General features: G+C 43.9%; 2 protein-coding genes across 2 annotated transcripts in view; one reads left to right on the top strand and one right to left on the bottom strand.

Annotated features, from left to right (window-relative positions):
• The window catches only part of Fto (FTO alpha-ketoglutarate dependent dioxygenase), a 343,642-nt gene that overhangs the window by 258,319 nt on the left and 67,266 nt on the right, over positions 1-18,057 (bottom strand). The window lies entirely within an intron of this gene.
• LOC130863910 (60S ribosomal protein L7a-like) lies at positions 5,281-6,095 on the top strand. Its single transcript, XM_057754247.1, has one exon. It carries the CDS (start codon positions 5,295-5,297, stop codon positions 6,093-6,095), a length of 801 nt encoding a protein of 266 aa, XP_057610230.1. The 5' UTR covers positions 5,281-5,294.

Genomic DNA, 18,057 nt, shown 5'->3' on the forward strand with positions numbered 1-18,057 from the left:
CAGGGATTCAAAACATTCTGCTTCCGTTGTCATTTGTGTGTGTGTGTGTGTGTGTGTGTATGTGTATGTGTATGTGTGTGTGCACGCACGCATGTGTGTGTGTGCACATGTACTCATGTGCATATGATGTTGTTGTTTACTTGTATGTCTGACAGCATAGCAGGCCAGCCTGAAACTTGCTATGTGTCTAGGCTGGCCTCAAATCCAGCTATCCCCCCGCCTCAGTCACCCAAGTGCTGGAATTAGAGGTATACTCCATTATACACAGCATTCCCTGCTACAGTTTTTAAATTGTACATGATATTTTAGGGTGGTAAAAAAAATTAATTTTATTAAAATTAAGGAATATGCACTGTAAGAAATACAATGTGTCTTGCAAGGGTGAAGCAAGTAGGAAAGTGACCTGGTCCTTAAACAAGGTTTGAACGAGTAAGAAGATGCCTCTCAAGAAGTAGGAAGCAGCTGAGCCAAAGGAAGTAAAGGAAATACATTCAATGTTTACATGAGTTGGCAATCCCAACCCCGTTCTTAACAAAAATGTAGCACTGTATAAAGAAACAGGACAAGTACATTTGGGGACACAAACCTGTAACTTCCAAAGTGTATATATGCCTCAGTCAATCTCTCTCGACCTTGGGTTTCTATCTGCAATGCAACTATGAAGAGGTAACACTCAGTCATGTGCATTAGCAAATACTGCGATTTGTGACCTATGCAGATGGCGGGCAGGTGGGACTCAGGGGAGGTGGAGGCTGCTCTAGACAACAGAGCATGAGCTTAAGAGCCAAACTCGAGTTCCAGGGCAAGTTCCCCAATGGAGATACAATCTGGGCTCAGCTCCCGGAGGGCATAAAGGAAGCAACGCAGACAAATAGTAAGAGCAGCGCTTGGCACAGGACAAGCCCTCAATACAATTAGCAACCATGCATTCTTATTTATTTGTGTTGGAAAAGTTGCATTTAATAGTTATAGATGCAAGCAATGGAATCTATATAAATCCAACTAATTGTACTTTAAGTCAACCCTACTTGAAAACTCTAGATACTAATTTGCCTGAACAAAATACAGGAGAAATTTAGAAACACTTTTCATAAAAGCTTATATATGTGTGTGCACATGTACATGTGTCACAGCTTAACTAGCTGTGCTGTAATGGTCACCTGAGGTTTACACGTGTGTGTGCATGGATGTATGTGTTATAGCTTAACTAGCTATGCTATAATGGTCACTTGAGGTTCATATGTATATGTGCACATGCATATGTGTGTCACAGCTTAACTAGCAATGCTGCAATGGTCACCTAAGGTTTATTTATATGTGTGCAGCTTAACTAGCTGTACTGTAATGATAACCTGAGGTTTAGTACAAGGAAACTAAAAAGACTTGGAACACAGGAAGAAAGCAAGGTCCCTGCAAGGCTGTGACGTGACCAGCAACAGGTCACATACCGAGATGACTCTCTCTTCCCAAGGACTACACACAGTCAGTCTCACCACATGCCACACCTTCCCAAGGCAAGAAAAGTTATGTCTTGCGAAAACCTTTTTAATTTTTGATATAAGGGGATCATATAAAACACAATGCTTTTAAATTTTAGTTAAAATTAAACCTACTTTTCAACTTTTAAAACTAAAGCTGTTCCTGAACCCGTGGGACCTCCCTGCTCTAACAGCTCAAGATTTAAAAACAGACACAAAAGAAAAGCCTTGTGATTCACAATACCAAGAGGAACTCGCAAGGACTCTACTGCAGGATCATTGGCCCTCAAAACATGCCACTCTCTTCTTCCTGACTAGGCTCAAGAGCATGACCAAACTGAGTCTAAGAATCCTCAATGACTCACTTAATGACGATCAGAAACACTTTAAATGACACCAAGAACAAGATGCAGGCATCGTCCAGTCAAACAGCGAGGTGTTGCATGGAGAGATGGCTAAAGGCAAAGTAAGCCAAGGGTCATCACAGAAAAAGGAGCAGCCTGAGACCAGCCTGCGGAGCAACGCGGAGACAGAGCGAGCAGACACGCATTAGAAGAGTGCCTGGAACTGCAGTGTGTAGAACCAGGAGTCGGGGAAGTCTGGGCAGGTGAGGAACAGAATAAAAGTGACAGTATTCTCAAAAGGAGAACCAAGGAGTCTCAGCATTCAAAGTGCAATGGGAAGAGGAGGAGCCTAAATACACAAAAGGGAAAGTACACACAGGAGATGCAGACAGAAGAGAGTCAGTAGCACTTCAGACGATGGAAACAACAAGACATTTCAAACAGCCAAAGGAGAGAGAGGATGGGGAAAAGAAAGAATAGTGACCAAGTATTTTCCAAATTTACTAACATCTAAAAGTCAACAAACTCAAGCTATTTTGAGAACTTTGGGCACACACACACACAGAGCCTTTAAAAAAAGTATTTCATAATCACATTATTTAAGGACAATGAAACAAAAAATATCCTTAAAAGCAGGAAGAGAAAAAGAAAAAGACATTTATATAGGAAAAATGTAAGAATAATACTAACTGTAGAAAGCATGGCAGTCAAAAGAGGGTAGAGAAATGTGATATACTTCAACAATGACAAAACAATAGATGGGCAGGTATATAAAAATAGAAAGCAGTAGATGTAAACAGTAAAAAGGATGGATGGATGGATGGATGGATGGATGGATGGATGGATGGATGGATGAATGGATGGATGGATGGGAGAGAGGGGACACAGGGGAAGGGAAGGGTGGGGAGGGGAGGGAAGGAGCAGGGAAGAGAAAACCGGGCAGTGGTGGCACACGCCTTTAATTCCAGCACTTGGCAGAAGCAGTGACTCTGTGACTCTGTGAGTTCAAGGCCAGCCTGGTCTACAGAGCCAGTTCCAGGACAAGTGTCAAACCCAGGACAAAAGGCTGAAGTGCCTATTAATACATCAAAGTGGATCTGGCCACCAAGTTCTCCCAGCCTCCCTCAGTTTGACCTGTTACAAGGCATGGCTGGAATTCCCAGCCCGCTACCCTAAACTTCTCCAGCTCTGGGGTGATCTGCCCTTCCCTGTATAATCCAAGCATTTGGGTTTCCTGGTCTGTTTTCCTCTAGCCTCTTGGCCCAAGCCACCCGTCTTGGTTGGTGACTTCTCTCTTGCTCCCTGTCTCCTCACATGGCTCAGGGTCATGTCCACTCTGGACTCCCAGATGTCCCTGTTTCTGGCTATGGTCTCCCTTTTATCTACAGTAAACTTTCTGCTCCACTGTTCCTAGAAGCGGTCATGTCTTTTCCTTTTCATTTCTTTTTTTCATTCAATAAATAATCACATCAGGGAACTGAAAAGATGACTCAGTGGTTAAGAGCCCTGGTTGCCTTCTAGAGAACCCTGGTTCAGCTCCCAGCACTCTCATGGTGGCCCACAATCATCTGCAACTCCAGTTGCAGGGGATCCAATGCCCTCTTGTGACTCCATGACCAGGCATGCACATGATGCACAGACACCCATACACATAAAATAAACTTTAATTTAAAAAAATCACATTAGACGAGTGAGATAAATGAGTCAGTGAAGTTTTTACCCTGCACGTAAGAAGGCTTGAATTCAGACACACACACTGGCCCCATGTAAAAACTGTCCTTGTAATAAACATCTGTAATCCTGAGATTTCCCACCTAACATGCTGGGAAAGCAAAGAGAAGGATCTCAGGGGCTCACTGGTCAGTCTGTCTAGCCAAATCAACAAGTGAGAGACGCTGTCTCAAAACACAAGGTAAGGAACAACCAAGGAAGGCAGATGTTCACCTCTGCCCCCTACATGCACATGAACATGCATACAAACACGTATACCATACTCACGTGTAAAAAAAATTAATTAAAAAAATTTAAAAATTTAGTATGATTTCCCATAAGCGTTTCAGAGACATCATCCCCTATCTGCTAGCATCTACAGATCTACAGAATATACCATTTTATTTCCTTTCAATCGCATATTTACGGATATTTTCCATTGTATCCCTTCTATTCTATAGTTTCAACATAAATTGAAACATCCCCATCTAGATTTTAAGTCTCCTGCCCTTTCTTTTTTAACCCTTTGTGTTTTTAAGCTAAAGTCTATGTGAATGTCTCAGAACACTTTCAACTCATCCTTTTTCTTGTAAATGTGTTACATCTAACATTCATCCCATCTATGGAGCTTATTCTCTAAGGTAAATATAGTGGGCACACCTGTAATCCCAGCACCAGAGCCGAGGCAGAAACATCCCAAGTTCAAAGTCAGGCTAAACTACAACAAGACCCTGTCTGAAAGCTAACAATTTACTTCTAGGGCAATGTTCTTCATTTCCAAAACTTACAGCTGGTCCTTTTTCATATAGCTGAAATTTTCAAATATTTACAAACATCTTAGATTTCTATTTTATCTTATTGTAAGAAGGTTTGCTCATCAAGTTGCTCTTTTCACTACTCCAGCACTGTTTCCTGGGATTCTAGCTCTTTATTAAATTGTTTGTCTCTGTTAAAGTGACAGTTGTCTAATTCAGCTCTTTCTTTTCTTCTTCTAGGAGTATAGATTCACGTCTTCTTTGGGTTAACTGGACATAGCTGTAAACACTTGTGAATTCTGTGCATGGCAGTACTTCCAGCTCATTTTCCTTAGTGCCTGTTCTTATGGAATTGGTAGTCTGTAGGTGAGATGTGTTCTCTTCGTTTTCCCTGCTGTTTCTGTTTCTGGGCTGGGACTTGCCCACCTGGCAGTGTTTATTGGTGAATTTTCCTTCTTTCCTTTCTTATTTTTTTGGTCAGGTGACCTTTTTTCTTCAGTGATGCAGGAGGCCATGAGGGATGGGCAGCAGAGTGAATCAAATTTTCTAGATTTTGGGTTTTGCCAATGATGTAATCCCTGGAGCAACATAAATATGCATCTTTTTGTCTTTGATTTGTCCATAAAATATATTAATCTCTCACAGGACAGCTTTTATTCTTTTGGTTCTGTTACTTGCTACTTATTTTCAATTGTTAATGGAACTGTATTTTGAAGGCTTTTGCGTTTTTTTTCTCTTTGGTGGTTCACTTCGCCTGCGGTCACCTGTGCTTGCTCACCTGCTCTTGCCTGTGCTCTCCTGTGCTCACCTGTGGGTCCACAGAAGTTCTGTCTCGCCTCTCCCAGGATGCCGACGATCCAGGACCAAACTTTACATGATGGTCCTACACAGCAGCATAATCTTACCTCCTTACCCCTAATTCCCCACCCTAATTCCACTCATGGAAGACAGAGCTCTCTTCTACTTCTCAAGACCCACAGACCACCTCTCTCCTCCAGCCCGGCAAGATGCCCAAGGGAAAGAAGGCCAAGGGGAAGAAGGTGGCCCCGGCCCCCGCCGTCGTGAAGAAGCAGGAGGCGAAGAAGGTGGTGAATCCTTTGTTTGAGAAGAGGCCTAAGAACTTCGGCATTGGGCAGGACATCCAGCCCAAGAGAGATCTCACACACTTCGTCAAATGGCCCCGCTACATCAGGCTGCAGCGGCAGAGGGCCATCCTCTATAAGCGCCTCAAAGTTCCTCCTGCCATTAACCAGTTCACCCAGGCCCTGGACAGGCAAACAGCTACCCAGTTGCTTAAACTTGCCCACAAGTACAGGCCAGGGACCAAGCAGGAAAAGAAGCAGAGGCTGCTGGCCCGTGCTGAGAAGAAAGCTGCTGGCAAAGGGGATGTCCCAACTAAGAGACCACCTGTCCTTCGAGCGGGCGTCAATACAGTCACCACTTTGGTAGAGAACAAGAAGGCTCAGCTGGTGGTGATTGCCCACGACGTAGACCCCATTGAGCTGGTGGTCTTCCTGCCTGCCCTGTGTCGCAAGATGGGGGTCCCCTACTGCATCATCAAGGGAAAGGCCAGGCTGGGACGGCTGGTCCACAGGAAGACGTGCACCACTGTTGCCTTCACACAGGTTAACTCGGAAGACAAGGGTGCTCTGGCCAAGCTGGTGGAAGCTATTAGGACCAATTACAACGACAGATATGATGAGATCCGCCGCCACTGGGGAGGCAATGTCCTGGGTCCTAAATCTGTGGCTCGAATTGCCAAGCTGGAAAAGGCAAAGGCCAAAGAACTCGCCACTAAACTGGATTAAATGTACTGCTGAGTTTTCTCTACATAAATATAATTATAAAACTTCCAAATTAAAAAAAAAAAAGACCCACAGACCAAAATAAACTACAGCCCTCCTGGGGTCAGGAGACTTCTTTCAATCGCCCTTTACAAAAGGTGAAGCTTCACTGCCAAGCCCTGGCTTCAGGGGGTTAGTCTACTCCATGCTCACTGAACTTTCTGTCTCAGAACCAGAGGCTCTACAGGATCAAGAATTTAACCCAGCTGACTACCCTTTCTGGACAGCTCCTTCTGGGGCATAATGCCACCTTCTTTACAGTCTTGCAAGGACCGTCTTCATTTATTCTTTTAATGTCTTACACCTGCCGTCTATGTATCTGGAGCAGAGGGCATGTACATACTGTGATGCCTTAGCAGAAGGCACAGGATTCTTTAGGATAGAGATTCTTAGCAGATTACCCAGGCTGAAGTGACTCATGGGACCTTGAAGGTTTCTCACACAGTGACACTGGCCTCCTGCTATCAATTCACATGCTCATCAGTAGTAAGCCCCATTTTTGCAATTACTCAAATAGCACTTAATACCAAACTTGTACACTTTTGACAAAATGAGTAATGAAGAACAAGTACTCTTGCTCGTTCTCTGTGAGCCAGTTGAATAACTTTTCAGACATTGACAACATTTGTAGTAGCTTTTTGTGAAGTTCATGGCAGGGCCTTTTATCCACTCCCCACGCCCCGCCTCCTCGATCTATAACTACGAATCTACTCAGTTACTACGGCAAGACATTGAGCTCAGTCTATGTAATTTGATCGTTCAGCCTTTCCTTCGTTTCTCCTTTTGCTGAGCAGCTGTCTAGGGACGGACTGGGTCTCCAGCGGAGCTGCCTTCATGCGCCCCAGATAACATGACACTTCCATGTGCTCCTTAGTTAGGACAGCAGCACTTGGTCTAGGATTCGACCGAGCTAGCTGCAGTGTTTCTTGGTCTCAAAAAGTTCTCTTTCAAGGGAAACTTTTTTAAATTCAACAAAAAACACAGATTCAAAATAACATACTTGAGTTCTTTATATAACTTGCAAAACAATCTACTTGCCCTACTAACTTTAACTTTTTAAAATCCCCAGTTATGATCATCAGTTAGGGGAATGTATATAGTCCAAGTTTCAACTGGGAAACAGTCTCCTGAAGAAAATTGTCAAATTAATGAAAAAGCAACTAAAGTAAAGAACAAGGAAAGAACTGGGAGTTAGGAGTAAGTGGAAAAGACTAAACACTTTTGGGGGGAAGTTTATATAGCTAATGAATATGATATTGCTACCAAAGCAGTTCATACAACAAAACAGTACGCAGGCCCTTTCCTGAGGGTCAGTGACTCCGAACATTCCCCTGCACCGCATGCAGCCCTGAGGTCTCAGAGCCAGGCTCGTGGCCTGCTGCTGAAAACGGACGCCACTCACTGAGGCTCTCCCTCACACTGAGCACAGGCCAGGGCTTTGTAAGAGAACAGAACCACGGCCATCCCATCCCAAGCCTAAAGAACAGCTGTAGAACTGAGAAAACCCTTGCAGCCCATTCTACTTACATCCACGTTCTAAGACCTGACAATACACCCCTTTGACATTTCCAAGAGGAAAATCCCTCCTGTTCAGAAGAAAAAGCCAAGTTCTCTCAGCTGTGTTCTCTCAGCACTTAACACCCTGAAACCATACACCTTGGCGGCCCATGGAAAAGGTCTGATGATGGAGTTCCATGAGACTTCCGTGTGGCTGGCTAGGCTGGAGCACAAACAGCACTCCCGCCAGCAGGCCAACTGTAAATAATCACACTTGAGACCACTAGGAGTTCTGATTTCTTTGTAATTATACAAAGCTTCAGCCATTAAACCAAGATCAAACAGCCCGCCATGGGAAAGCGGGTGAGCGTGCTGCTGCTGTAAGGCCTTCAGAAGCGACCTCGGGGAGGGCCATCCAATAAGCCTGTGCTCGCCAGTCCTGCGTGGGCCCTCTGCTGCTCCCAAAGCAAGTGCTGCATGATCAGACAGTAGACACTGCCCCTTGAGTAACAGCAACTGAACTGTAGGAGACAGTGTGTTACCTTAACAACAATCGCTTAGCTCCTGACACAGTTAGATCAACTAGTAGTTCTGTCTGACAGTGCTGAAAAGCAGAGAAGAATATTTAAAGGGATGGCTTGTTTAAAAACTACCACAGGCGTTTACAACATAAAACAGGATTCCAGAGAACTCAATAGGATCTTTCCATTTTCACTACTTCTGGACGGAAGCATCAACTGGAACCCTGAACTTCAAGCAGACATTTAATCTTATTTCCGTACGTGCATTTGATGCTCCGAAGTTATTGTTTCCAATTATACCATGAGACTAATCCCAGTGTGCTAGTCACTTCTCTCACTGTCGGGAGAGAGTAACACGGGAAAGACAGACAGAGGTGGTCGGGGCTCACAGTCTCTCGTGGCAGAGAAATCCTTCAGGCTGCCTAGTCTTAGAAGGAAGTTATTAAGGGTAACTCTCAAACCCTCACATTTGACCCAAATCTATATTTAAAACTGTCTTGAAAATCCTCACCAACACCTGGGATTCAAAAAGACCAAAATCAAAGTCAGCACCTTCCTTTCTGACACCCATGCTCCCATTTCTCCTGTTTCCGTCCCACGTCAACAGCAGCGTCGGCCTAGCACGTAATTCACAATTGTATTCCCCTGCTCCTCTTTCATTTCACTTTGCACACTTTTACCAACCCCCCTGCAAGCAAAGACAAGGACTCAAAGCATCTGTGTTCATAGAAGCATTGCTCACAAGAGCCTATGATGGAAGCTACCCAGTGTCCACCCAGTGTTCACCCAGTGTGTGAATGCTAAGCAAACTGCATTTATACACACCAAGGAACATTATTCAGCCTTAAGAAGAAATAAATTTATACCTTTTACACCATAGATGAGTCCTAAAGAGATTATCTTGAATGAGAGTAAACCAGTCACAAAAGGACAGACATTGTATGATTCCAAAGGCGTTGGGTACCTAGAATTGTTCGATTTAAGGATATAGAAAATTGGGATTGGAGAGAGAGTTCTGTGGTTAAGAGCACTGGCTGCTCTTCCAGAGGACCCAGGTTCAACTCCAGTACCCACATGGCAGTTCAGAGCTCTCTGTAACTCTAGTTACAGCACTCTCGTCCATCTCCCATGGGCACTGCATGTATGCACAGACATACATGCATACCAGCAAAACCTACACATAATAAAATATTTTACAAAGAGAGCTAGAAACTTATCATAGTTACTAGGGGTTGCGGGAACACAGAAATGGGAAGCTATCCAAATGTCTAGAAGGTACGGTGCATACAAAGTCTCAGTGTGTGATGAGACACTGGAAAGGGATGGTGGAGGTACACAACATATCCGTCGGCTGAGGGTCACCGGGATGCTTCATTAAAATAGCCATTTTATGTGTATTTGACTGCAATTTTTAAGTGTTAAAATACTATGAAAAGTACATGTGAAAGAAAGGAAGGAAGGAAGGAAGGAAGGAAGGAAGGAAGGAAGGAAGAAAGGAAGAAAGGAAGAAAGGAAGAAAGGAGGAAGGGAAGGAAGGAGGGAGGGAGAAGAGAGAAAGGGGGGAATGAGGAGTTTAAAGAAATTAAAAGCTCAGGAAGCTGGGAGTCACAGTACGCAAGAGCAGCTGATGTCGCTGATGTGCTTTCTAAATCAAGGAGGATCTTGAGGTTCTGAGGCCTGTGCTAGTCTTCAAATATGGAACCATGCATGATTTTTCTGGCATCATGAAGTGAGCCAAAAAAAAAAAAAAAAAAAAAAAACCCAAATTACAACTGCCTAATCAGAAATGAGAGCCTCCTCTAACTTCAAAGTCAGGAAACTTTCATCAGACTCCAAGAGAACCGTGGAGTGTTCCTAGGCTGAGGGAGCGGAGGAATCTTAAGTACAAACCACAGGTTTTACAGCTCCATGACAGCTTTCTGAAAAGACAAGTAGTACTTGTTGCTTTTGGAGAGTGACCTAGATCAAGAGTGGGGAGGGTTGTGCCCGTGTTCTCCGAGCAGTCTGAAGACCTTAGCTCATGTTGCAGTTCATCACTGCGCTGCCCGCTAGTTACATTACACACAAGGCGGTGCCAATGGCTCCATTTACAGGGTATCTCTCCCATGCAGAAAATTCAATCTAGGCTGAAATTTGGTACATGAAATCTCGGCTTTGGAGGCATGTCAGTGAACACATTCAGATAGGAAACTATGGCAGCAAATATGGACATTTTAAGGCAGACAACTATGACAAATCTTAAGCTATTCCCAAGCTCTCCTTTGTAGTGCGTTTCTGTTTTACAAACATACTACAGTCTTAAACTAACATATTTAATTTCCAAAGTGAAATGTGGCATGTGATTAACTTACTCAAAGGCCTGGTTCTCATTTCTTACATAATGTGCATGAAGGAGAAAAGGCAGTGTGTGTGCACACATAACTGACCCAGCACAGTACAAGCAAGCAAAGGACATAAGCCTCAAGGGCCCTACACGGCACAGGGGACAGCCCTCGAGACCAAAGAAGCACAGTACAGGGAGAGGTGAAAAGGAGAAAACGCCAACCGTCCCCAAGCATTTAGAGTGATGAAGACAGAAACTAGGCATAAATAAAATCCATTTTATATCAGAAGCACACAGCCAAAGATAAGAGAAGGAAGTTAAAAGGAAAGGAAGCAAAAATGAAAGTGAAACAATTGAGGGGTAAAATGTCCCACCACATTTTAAATTACTTAAAGTTAGGAATCTACACTTTGCTCCGATAGGCCATGCATCCTATAAATGTTGGATGGAAACACAGCCTATTTTTCTTTCTTCATTGCTTGTCACAGTCATTAAATAAATTTCATCCAACAAAAGCGTGGCATTTCTGAACTACCCACCATGGTTAAGAGAAGGCAGGGAGATGGAATGGGGGGATGGATGGACACGGGGACACACAGACCTAGAATAAACCCATGCCTCAGAGTTAGTAGAACTTCTGACTGGACTTGGTGAGTGAACATGGTGTTCCTGTTCTGAGCCCCTCACTCCAATGGAGCTTAGACTCACGTACCTTCTCTCTCAGGCAGTGGTGTGCTTTAGCCGTGATTCCATTTGACTTGTCTATTTTGCTAGGAACACACCCTGCCGTCTAAGATGGCAGAGGTTTGGATAATTAGTTAAATGCACTAGTCTTACAGGGAGAAAAAGTAGAGTGAAAATCTGAAGGGTTGAGGGGATTAAATTACCAACACAGCATTAATCAGTCCTCCCTGTTTAACATTAGATCTCAAATTTAATCTGAGCAACTAAATATGAGTCTATTAAAAAAAAAGTAAGCAACTGATGGCAATTCTAAAGGCTATTCTTTTATTTATTTTTACATTTGAGTTGGCCACTTAAATGTGAGCCAAGTTACAACTTAAGTTAGTGGCTAATGGGCAAATCCTCAGACTCCTCCCTTATCCATAAAGTGTTGGGAGCCAAACTCCACATACAGACCCTTCCAGGGCATTTGGAGACCACCAGCATCAGCGCATGTTAGCAAATGTTCCTTGCCTTTCCTAAAAAGAGGGACCGGCAGTCACATGTTATCTACTCTGTCAATATTAGAGCCCTTCTTACCTGACTGTCCCTTTTTCTGGTAAGGTGACGGTGCAGATAATAAGGGCCCTAAGATACATGTGTTGGTAAAGCAAAGGCTGCTGCCTAGGAACTGGAGACGGGTTTTGACAAGAATGTCCATGCTCGTATCAGACGGCTGCCTTGCTGCCTTGGGCTCCAACAGCAGGGGAGCCTAGCAGACTTACGGCTAATGGCTCCACAGCACCAGCCACCGGCACTGCAGCGTGCTCCCATGTTCTTCCCCTCGGCCTCTGACTGCTACCTATTAAAGCCTCAGAGTTGCAGAGACTACCCAAATGGATCGCTGAGCTCACAGCAGTCAAAAGATACCTAGAATTATTCAGACATCTGAGATGTGTAACTGGCGCTTGTGTTTTAAGAAAGCATATTATGGCAGGCAGTAGAACTGAGACCATCTCTGCAGAAACCCACTTCATTAACGAGTCTGAATGATTGATTGATTGATTGATTGATTGATTGATTTATTCATTCTGCTCTGATCTGCCAAAGGACAACGTGAATCCACTGCCATTCTGCCTTGAATGCATGCTGTCAGAAGGGCCCGCAGCCACAGAACCACAACAGGGCCATGCCCAACAATCCCACAGCTGCCCTTCCCCACAACCACTATCACCCGTACTTCAAAGAGCAGTTTCTCTCGTAGGACCTATAGCCTCCTCCTCAACAATAGAATGTGTGCATCAGCTTCCGTATGAAATCCCAAGACCACGAACCACTTCCTCCATTTCACGATACATTCGCAACCCATGCACCTCTCATCCCCAGAGCTACCGTCTCCGTGCAAGTACAGTATACAGTACTGTAACTTTGCCTCCTGGTTTTCTTCTCATCCCCTGTTTAGGATCCGTTCTCCACACAAATCACAGACACTTTTTTAAAAAGCATACTGAACCAAGCCACTTGGTATCATTTCCTCTAATGAACTCCACAGATGATATGGGAAGTCCTTCTGTCTATGTGCTGCTTTTATTAGTCAATGAATAAAGAAACTGCTTTGGGCCTATAGCCGGGCAGAGCAGAGCTAGGCAGGAAAAGCTAAATCGAATGCTGGGAGAAAGAAGGTGGAGTCAGAGAGATGCCATGTAGCTACCGCTGGAAACAGACAAGCTGGAACCTTGCCGGTACACCATAACCATGTGGTGACACACAGATTAATAGAAATGAGTTAAATTAAGAGCTATACGTAAGAGCTAACCACTAAGAAGCTAGAGCTAATAGGCCAAGCATGATTTAATTAATACAGTTTCTGTGTGGTTATTTCAGTTCTGGGCAGCCGGGATGAACAAGCGGCCTCCACCAACACACAGACATCCGTGCCACTCCTGGGACTCTCTGGCTTCATCAGACAGCACAGCTCCCTTTGGCTCCTACTCCAGGTCATAGAGACCTTTATCCCATGCCTCCCAGCTTTCTGCAACTGTCCCACCTCTTCACTCCCAAACCATCCTAACAAAAAACAGCTTCCTCGTCCTAAGGGTTATCTTCTCACCCAGTGGAACAGAAGCTCACAGAGCAAAAACCAAGCAGACTTTCTTCATTCTTTTATTGAAAAGTAATTTTGTCTCCACACTGGGTACAGTGTGGCTGATGTCAGTGGGTCTCTGTGTAAACCATAGAGGCAAAAGTCCCTTTCACAAGCACGAAGGCTGGGGGCTGTGAGCTGGAGTTCCCACACAGAAGTGAGAATCGTAAGCCTTACTATGCTAAGCAGGACTTTTATATTTCCATTAAAGCCATGAACACTTTATGCTTAATGCTAATGAATGAAAACTACTGAGACTAGCTTCACGCGGGATCTCTGATAATAATGCGAGCTCAGCTGTAACACACGTGTTTAGAGACGACTGCTGTCCTAACGCGACCTAATATTTACCAACTCAAAGAAAACGGTTTTCTTTCGAGTTCTAGCCTCTTTTATAAAATTTCTCTCAATCACAACCCTTCCAACTTCTCCCCCACAGTACCCCACAAACTCCAGAGCATCTTGACAGAGGCAAGTGTACTGAGTTAACAGACACACTGTAAACATTTAAATACATGTGACTACACCTGCAATATGCAAATTCTAACTCCAAATATAGTCCCCATTGTGTTTAGTTCGGCTTTAGCAGAAGGAACATCATTTACCTATTCAATGACTGGTAATGAAACCTACTTGGCAATTATCTGTTAGGTTTGTCACGCCCAATTTAGCACTTCAGCAATTATAGTAAGTAAGGCCCAAATGTGAAACCATTTAAGTCTACTCTTCATTTTGCTAGTGGGATGCCCTGAGTTCTACCCAGAGGAGCCTATCAATGCCAACGCCTTGACAGCTCACCTCGCTGCAGGTCTGCTGACACATGTCTAGCTAACTTTCCTCTGGCACAAGGCAGAGAAAGCCTAGGAAAGTACAATCAGCCTCTTTTGTTCCACCCTGCACCCCCACAAAAATAGTAGTTACTCTGAAAGTCACCATGTCACCAATCCATACTCAACTTACATGATGAATTTGGCTAAACTTAGGCAGGCATTTTCCTACTTTCACTACTTCATCTCCAGAAATCTCAGGGACTTTCTGGAATGCACTACCAGCAAGCATGCTATTAGACTCATCATGCAGCGAAATGCACATAAAATCTCTGAGAAAGATTTATTAATGTAAAATATGAGGGCCAAGTTCTAAAACCACATTTTATGAGTTAATTTTTTTTTTTTTTACTACGGCTTCCAAGGCAACACAGGTCCTACTGATCCAGGAAGTACAGGAGAAAATCCTGAAGGGCTGTGTACACTGTTTCTAGGCCACTGAGGCAGAGTGGACATCAGCCAGGTTTAAAGAACACTCATCTATAGAATGAAAAACAGGAAGTAAATGTCAGCAGAAGTAAAGCGCCAAAGCACACAAGACATGTGTGTTAAAAGTCTGAAGGCAGTGCTTCTCAACCTGTGGGTTGCGACCCCTTGGGCAAGCGTCTATATCCAAAATTATTACATCATGATTCTTAGCAGTAGCAAAATTACAGTTATAAAGTAGCTATGAAAATGCTATGGTAGGGGACACCACAGCAGGAAGAACTGTACAACAGGGTCGCAGCATTAGGAAGGCTGATAACCGCTGCTATACGAAGTCATGAAGCATGTACTCCAATTAAATTTCAGAAATAAACACTGCAGGCCCAATGTGCTCTTATGATTCTGACCTGCTAATCCTGACTGTGCTGTTGTTTCGTATTTAGACTTTAACTCCTTAAAGTTGATCCCATCTCTCAATTATTTCTGTGTCTGCTATGGTGTCTCATATACAATGGGTTCACCAACGTTCACTAAAGATGGGTGAAATTGCAAGTATCCTGACAGTATTCAGACTGCCAGGAAAGCAGGGTAAACGGCTCATGTCTCTATTCCTATCACTCAAAGGACAGAGGAATGACATCAAGTTTGAAGCTAGTATGAGCTGCCTGGTGAGTTCTAGACCTAAATGTTCTCTACAGTGCGGCTCTGTCTCAGAACAAACAAGCATCCGAAGAAATTGTCAATGAAACACTTGCTCATTCATTCATTCGGCTTCAACTCACTACACAGCTATAACACACGAAGTAAGGAATGAGCTGAATAGGAAAGAGATTCCCACCCCTGTGGGGTCTCTACCTGAGGAAGATGGAGGAGGACTGGTATCAATATTCATAAACAAGCCAATTACGTGCAGTAACGAGCGTCACCCTGTCATTAAAATAGGCTGCATTCCATCCGAAAGGCTTTTAAGCCCAGTGGATGTCAGTGAAAGGTACTGATTTATGAAGAACCTGAAAAATGTTCACCTGATTTGGAAGGGGAGGTAAAAGCTACGCATCTGGAAATTCTGCCACAGTACCAACTCGGGGCCTGGACACCTGAATTACGCTAAGGCAGCAGTTCTCAACCTATGGGTCACGACCCCTTGGGGAGTCAAACGACCCTTTCACGGGGGCAGCCTAAGAGCATCGGAAAATGCAGATGTTTATATTATAATTCATAACAGTAGCAGAATTACAGTTATGAAGTAGCAACAAAAGTAATTTTATGATTGGGGGCCCCACAACATGAGGAAATGTATCTGGAGTCCAACAGACCACAGGTGGTTCTCAGAGGCAGGAGGGCCTGTCCTCCAGCAAAGAAGGACCGCAGCTCATGTGCACCTCAGAGCCACTGAGGCTCTTAAGCACAGAAGTAACACAAACTCATTTACAATTTTAAACCTTGAATCCAACTGACTGGGTTACAAAAGACAGAGTGTGAAGATCTAAGGCAGACCACCACACAGGTGTGAGATACAGGGACCTGGAACATGCTTATCCCTGTCGCAGCAGCAACAAAGGGAATATAACCACCCCACATCCAAACCCTGTGTGAGAATTAGGCAAGGCTGTACAAAATGCCAGCAAAGCACATAGCGAGTGTGCTCGCAAGTACTCTCCCTGGTGATCACGCACGAATAAGGGGTTTGGGGGCTGACTATAAATTATCACCAAAGGACTGGCTCTCTTCTGCCATCCCTGACCCATTTCTCCAAAGAGCTGATGGCTTGGACGGTCAACTGGGAATGTACCAAGTTCAGAACACAATGGAGAATTGATCATTAAAGGAGCTGGACTCTTGAATTAGAACTGAAGCTGGGTGCCAAGCTGAAGCACAAAGGACTCAGTCTTCTCGAACAACAAAGAGCGGTTTGCAGGAGCCTCCGTTACACAATCCCCTGCGCTCACCTTCAGGCACTCGGCTGGGATCTTTTTTAATAGAAAGGACAAACTCTTGAGTAAATGTAGTAATTGTTCCAATGATGTGCCCCAACCACCCAAGAAGTTAAAAAAAGAAATTGGCAAATTGGGAGTCTTCTATTACAAGCTCGCTTAATTGCTGCCTTGCGTCTGGAATCTACTCCGGCAGCGAAGGAAGCTACTCTGTGGAACTCTGACTCCGGCAGCAAAGGAAGCTGCTCTGTGGGACTCTGACAGTGTTCAAGGTTCGGAGACCACTGAACAGAGGCAAATCCACACTAGCAAACACACAGAAAGGCTTGCAGTGGGTCAGCGACTGAAAGAGAATGTGCTTGCTGCCCCAAACAGGGCTTGTTCTGCAAAAGGCCTTCCTTACAAAAGTCTCCACAGCGGGACCCTGTGGCAGAAACAGTCATTTGATCAACATTTGATGCTGGTGCTCAATCTCCTAAGAAACAATAACAACACCACCATTGTGGTGACTTAGGTGAGAGCTTATCACCACAGGCAGAGTGGGGGGTGGGGAGACTCTTCCTGTATTTTTTTCAAATTAAAAGTCAGGCTGGAGAGATGGTCAGCTGTTTTGAGCTTCCTGCTCTTTTGGAGGACCCGGGTTCAGTTCCTGGCACCCACACGGCGGCTGACAGTTACCTGTAACTCTCCTGTACTGTGGGCAGTGCTCTCAGGTTACACAGGCATACATCCAGACACATAAAATACAAATAAATACACCTTTAAAAACTAAATTTATAAAATGAAAAGCAAAGCCAGGAATTCTGATCCTAGGCTAAGAAATGGAAGAACAGGAAAGAGATTTTCTCCTCTTGATGGCCTCATTCAGGCTAAGTTCCAGGATGAAGAAGAAATTAGCTTGAAAAAATAAGCTTGAAGCTCTCCTCCCACTCTGAACACTCTGTGTTGAAAGCTGCCCAGCTAGTCTCTGGTCTGCTGGTTTGGCAAAGGGCCCACAGGATCAATAATGGTACTCTCATAATATTAGTATTTGATTGTTTTAATTTGTGGTTAAAAAGAATGCGTGATCTCCATGGGGACACGTGGGAAACACAGTGGAAGGGCAGTCTGCAGACGCTGCAGGGACTGGGCTTCAAAGGAAAAATGCTAGTCAGCTACTAAATTTGAGTGGACAGAAGCGTGAGTTCTGGGTACTATAGTTCATATCAATGGACAATTTCTAAGTTGTAAAAATACTATTATAAATGATAAGCAAATTATGGATATGCTAATTTGTTTCACTTGGCCATCCCACAATATACGCATGCACCAGATATAAAAGGACAATGCATTCCATATACACAATTATTATTTGTTAATTCTAAAAACTGACATTGTTTAAATAAATAAAAATAAACTGTCCTTTGTCAATTTTCAGTATAATATCAAGGAAGAATATGAACATTTAACATTAAGAAGCACACTCAAATATTCCCATCTTCAATACCTGATAGAGACTTGTTTGTTCAAATGCTTCAATCAAAACAACACATTATAACAACACTGTGTAAAATTAGATATGAGAACACAGCTTGCACTATGCTAAATAATAA

This window comes from Chionomys nivalis, chromosome 21 (genome assembly GCF_950005125.1).
Source record: "Chionomys nivalis chromosome 21, mChiNiv1.1, whole genome shotgun sequence".
Taxonomy (NCBI): Eukaryota; Metazoa; Chordata; class Mammalia; order Rodentia; family Cricetidae; genus Chionomys; species Chionomys nivalis.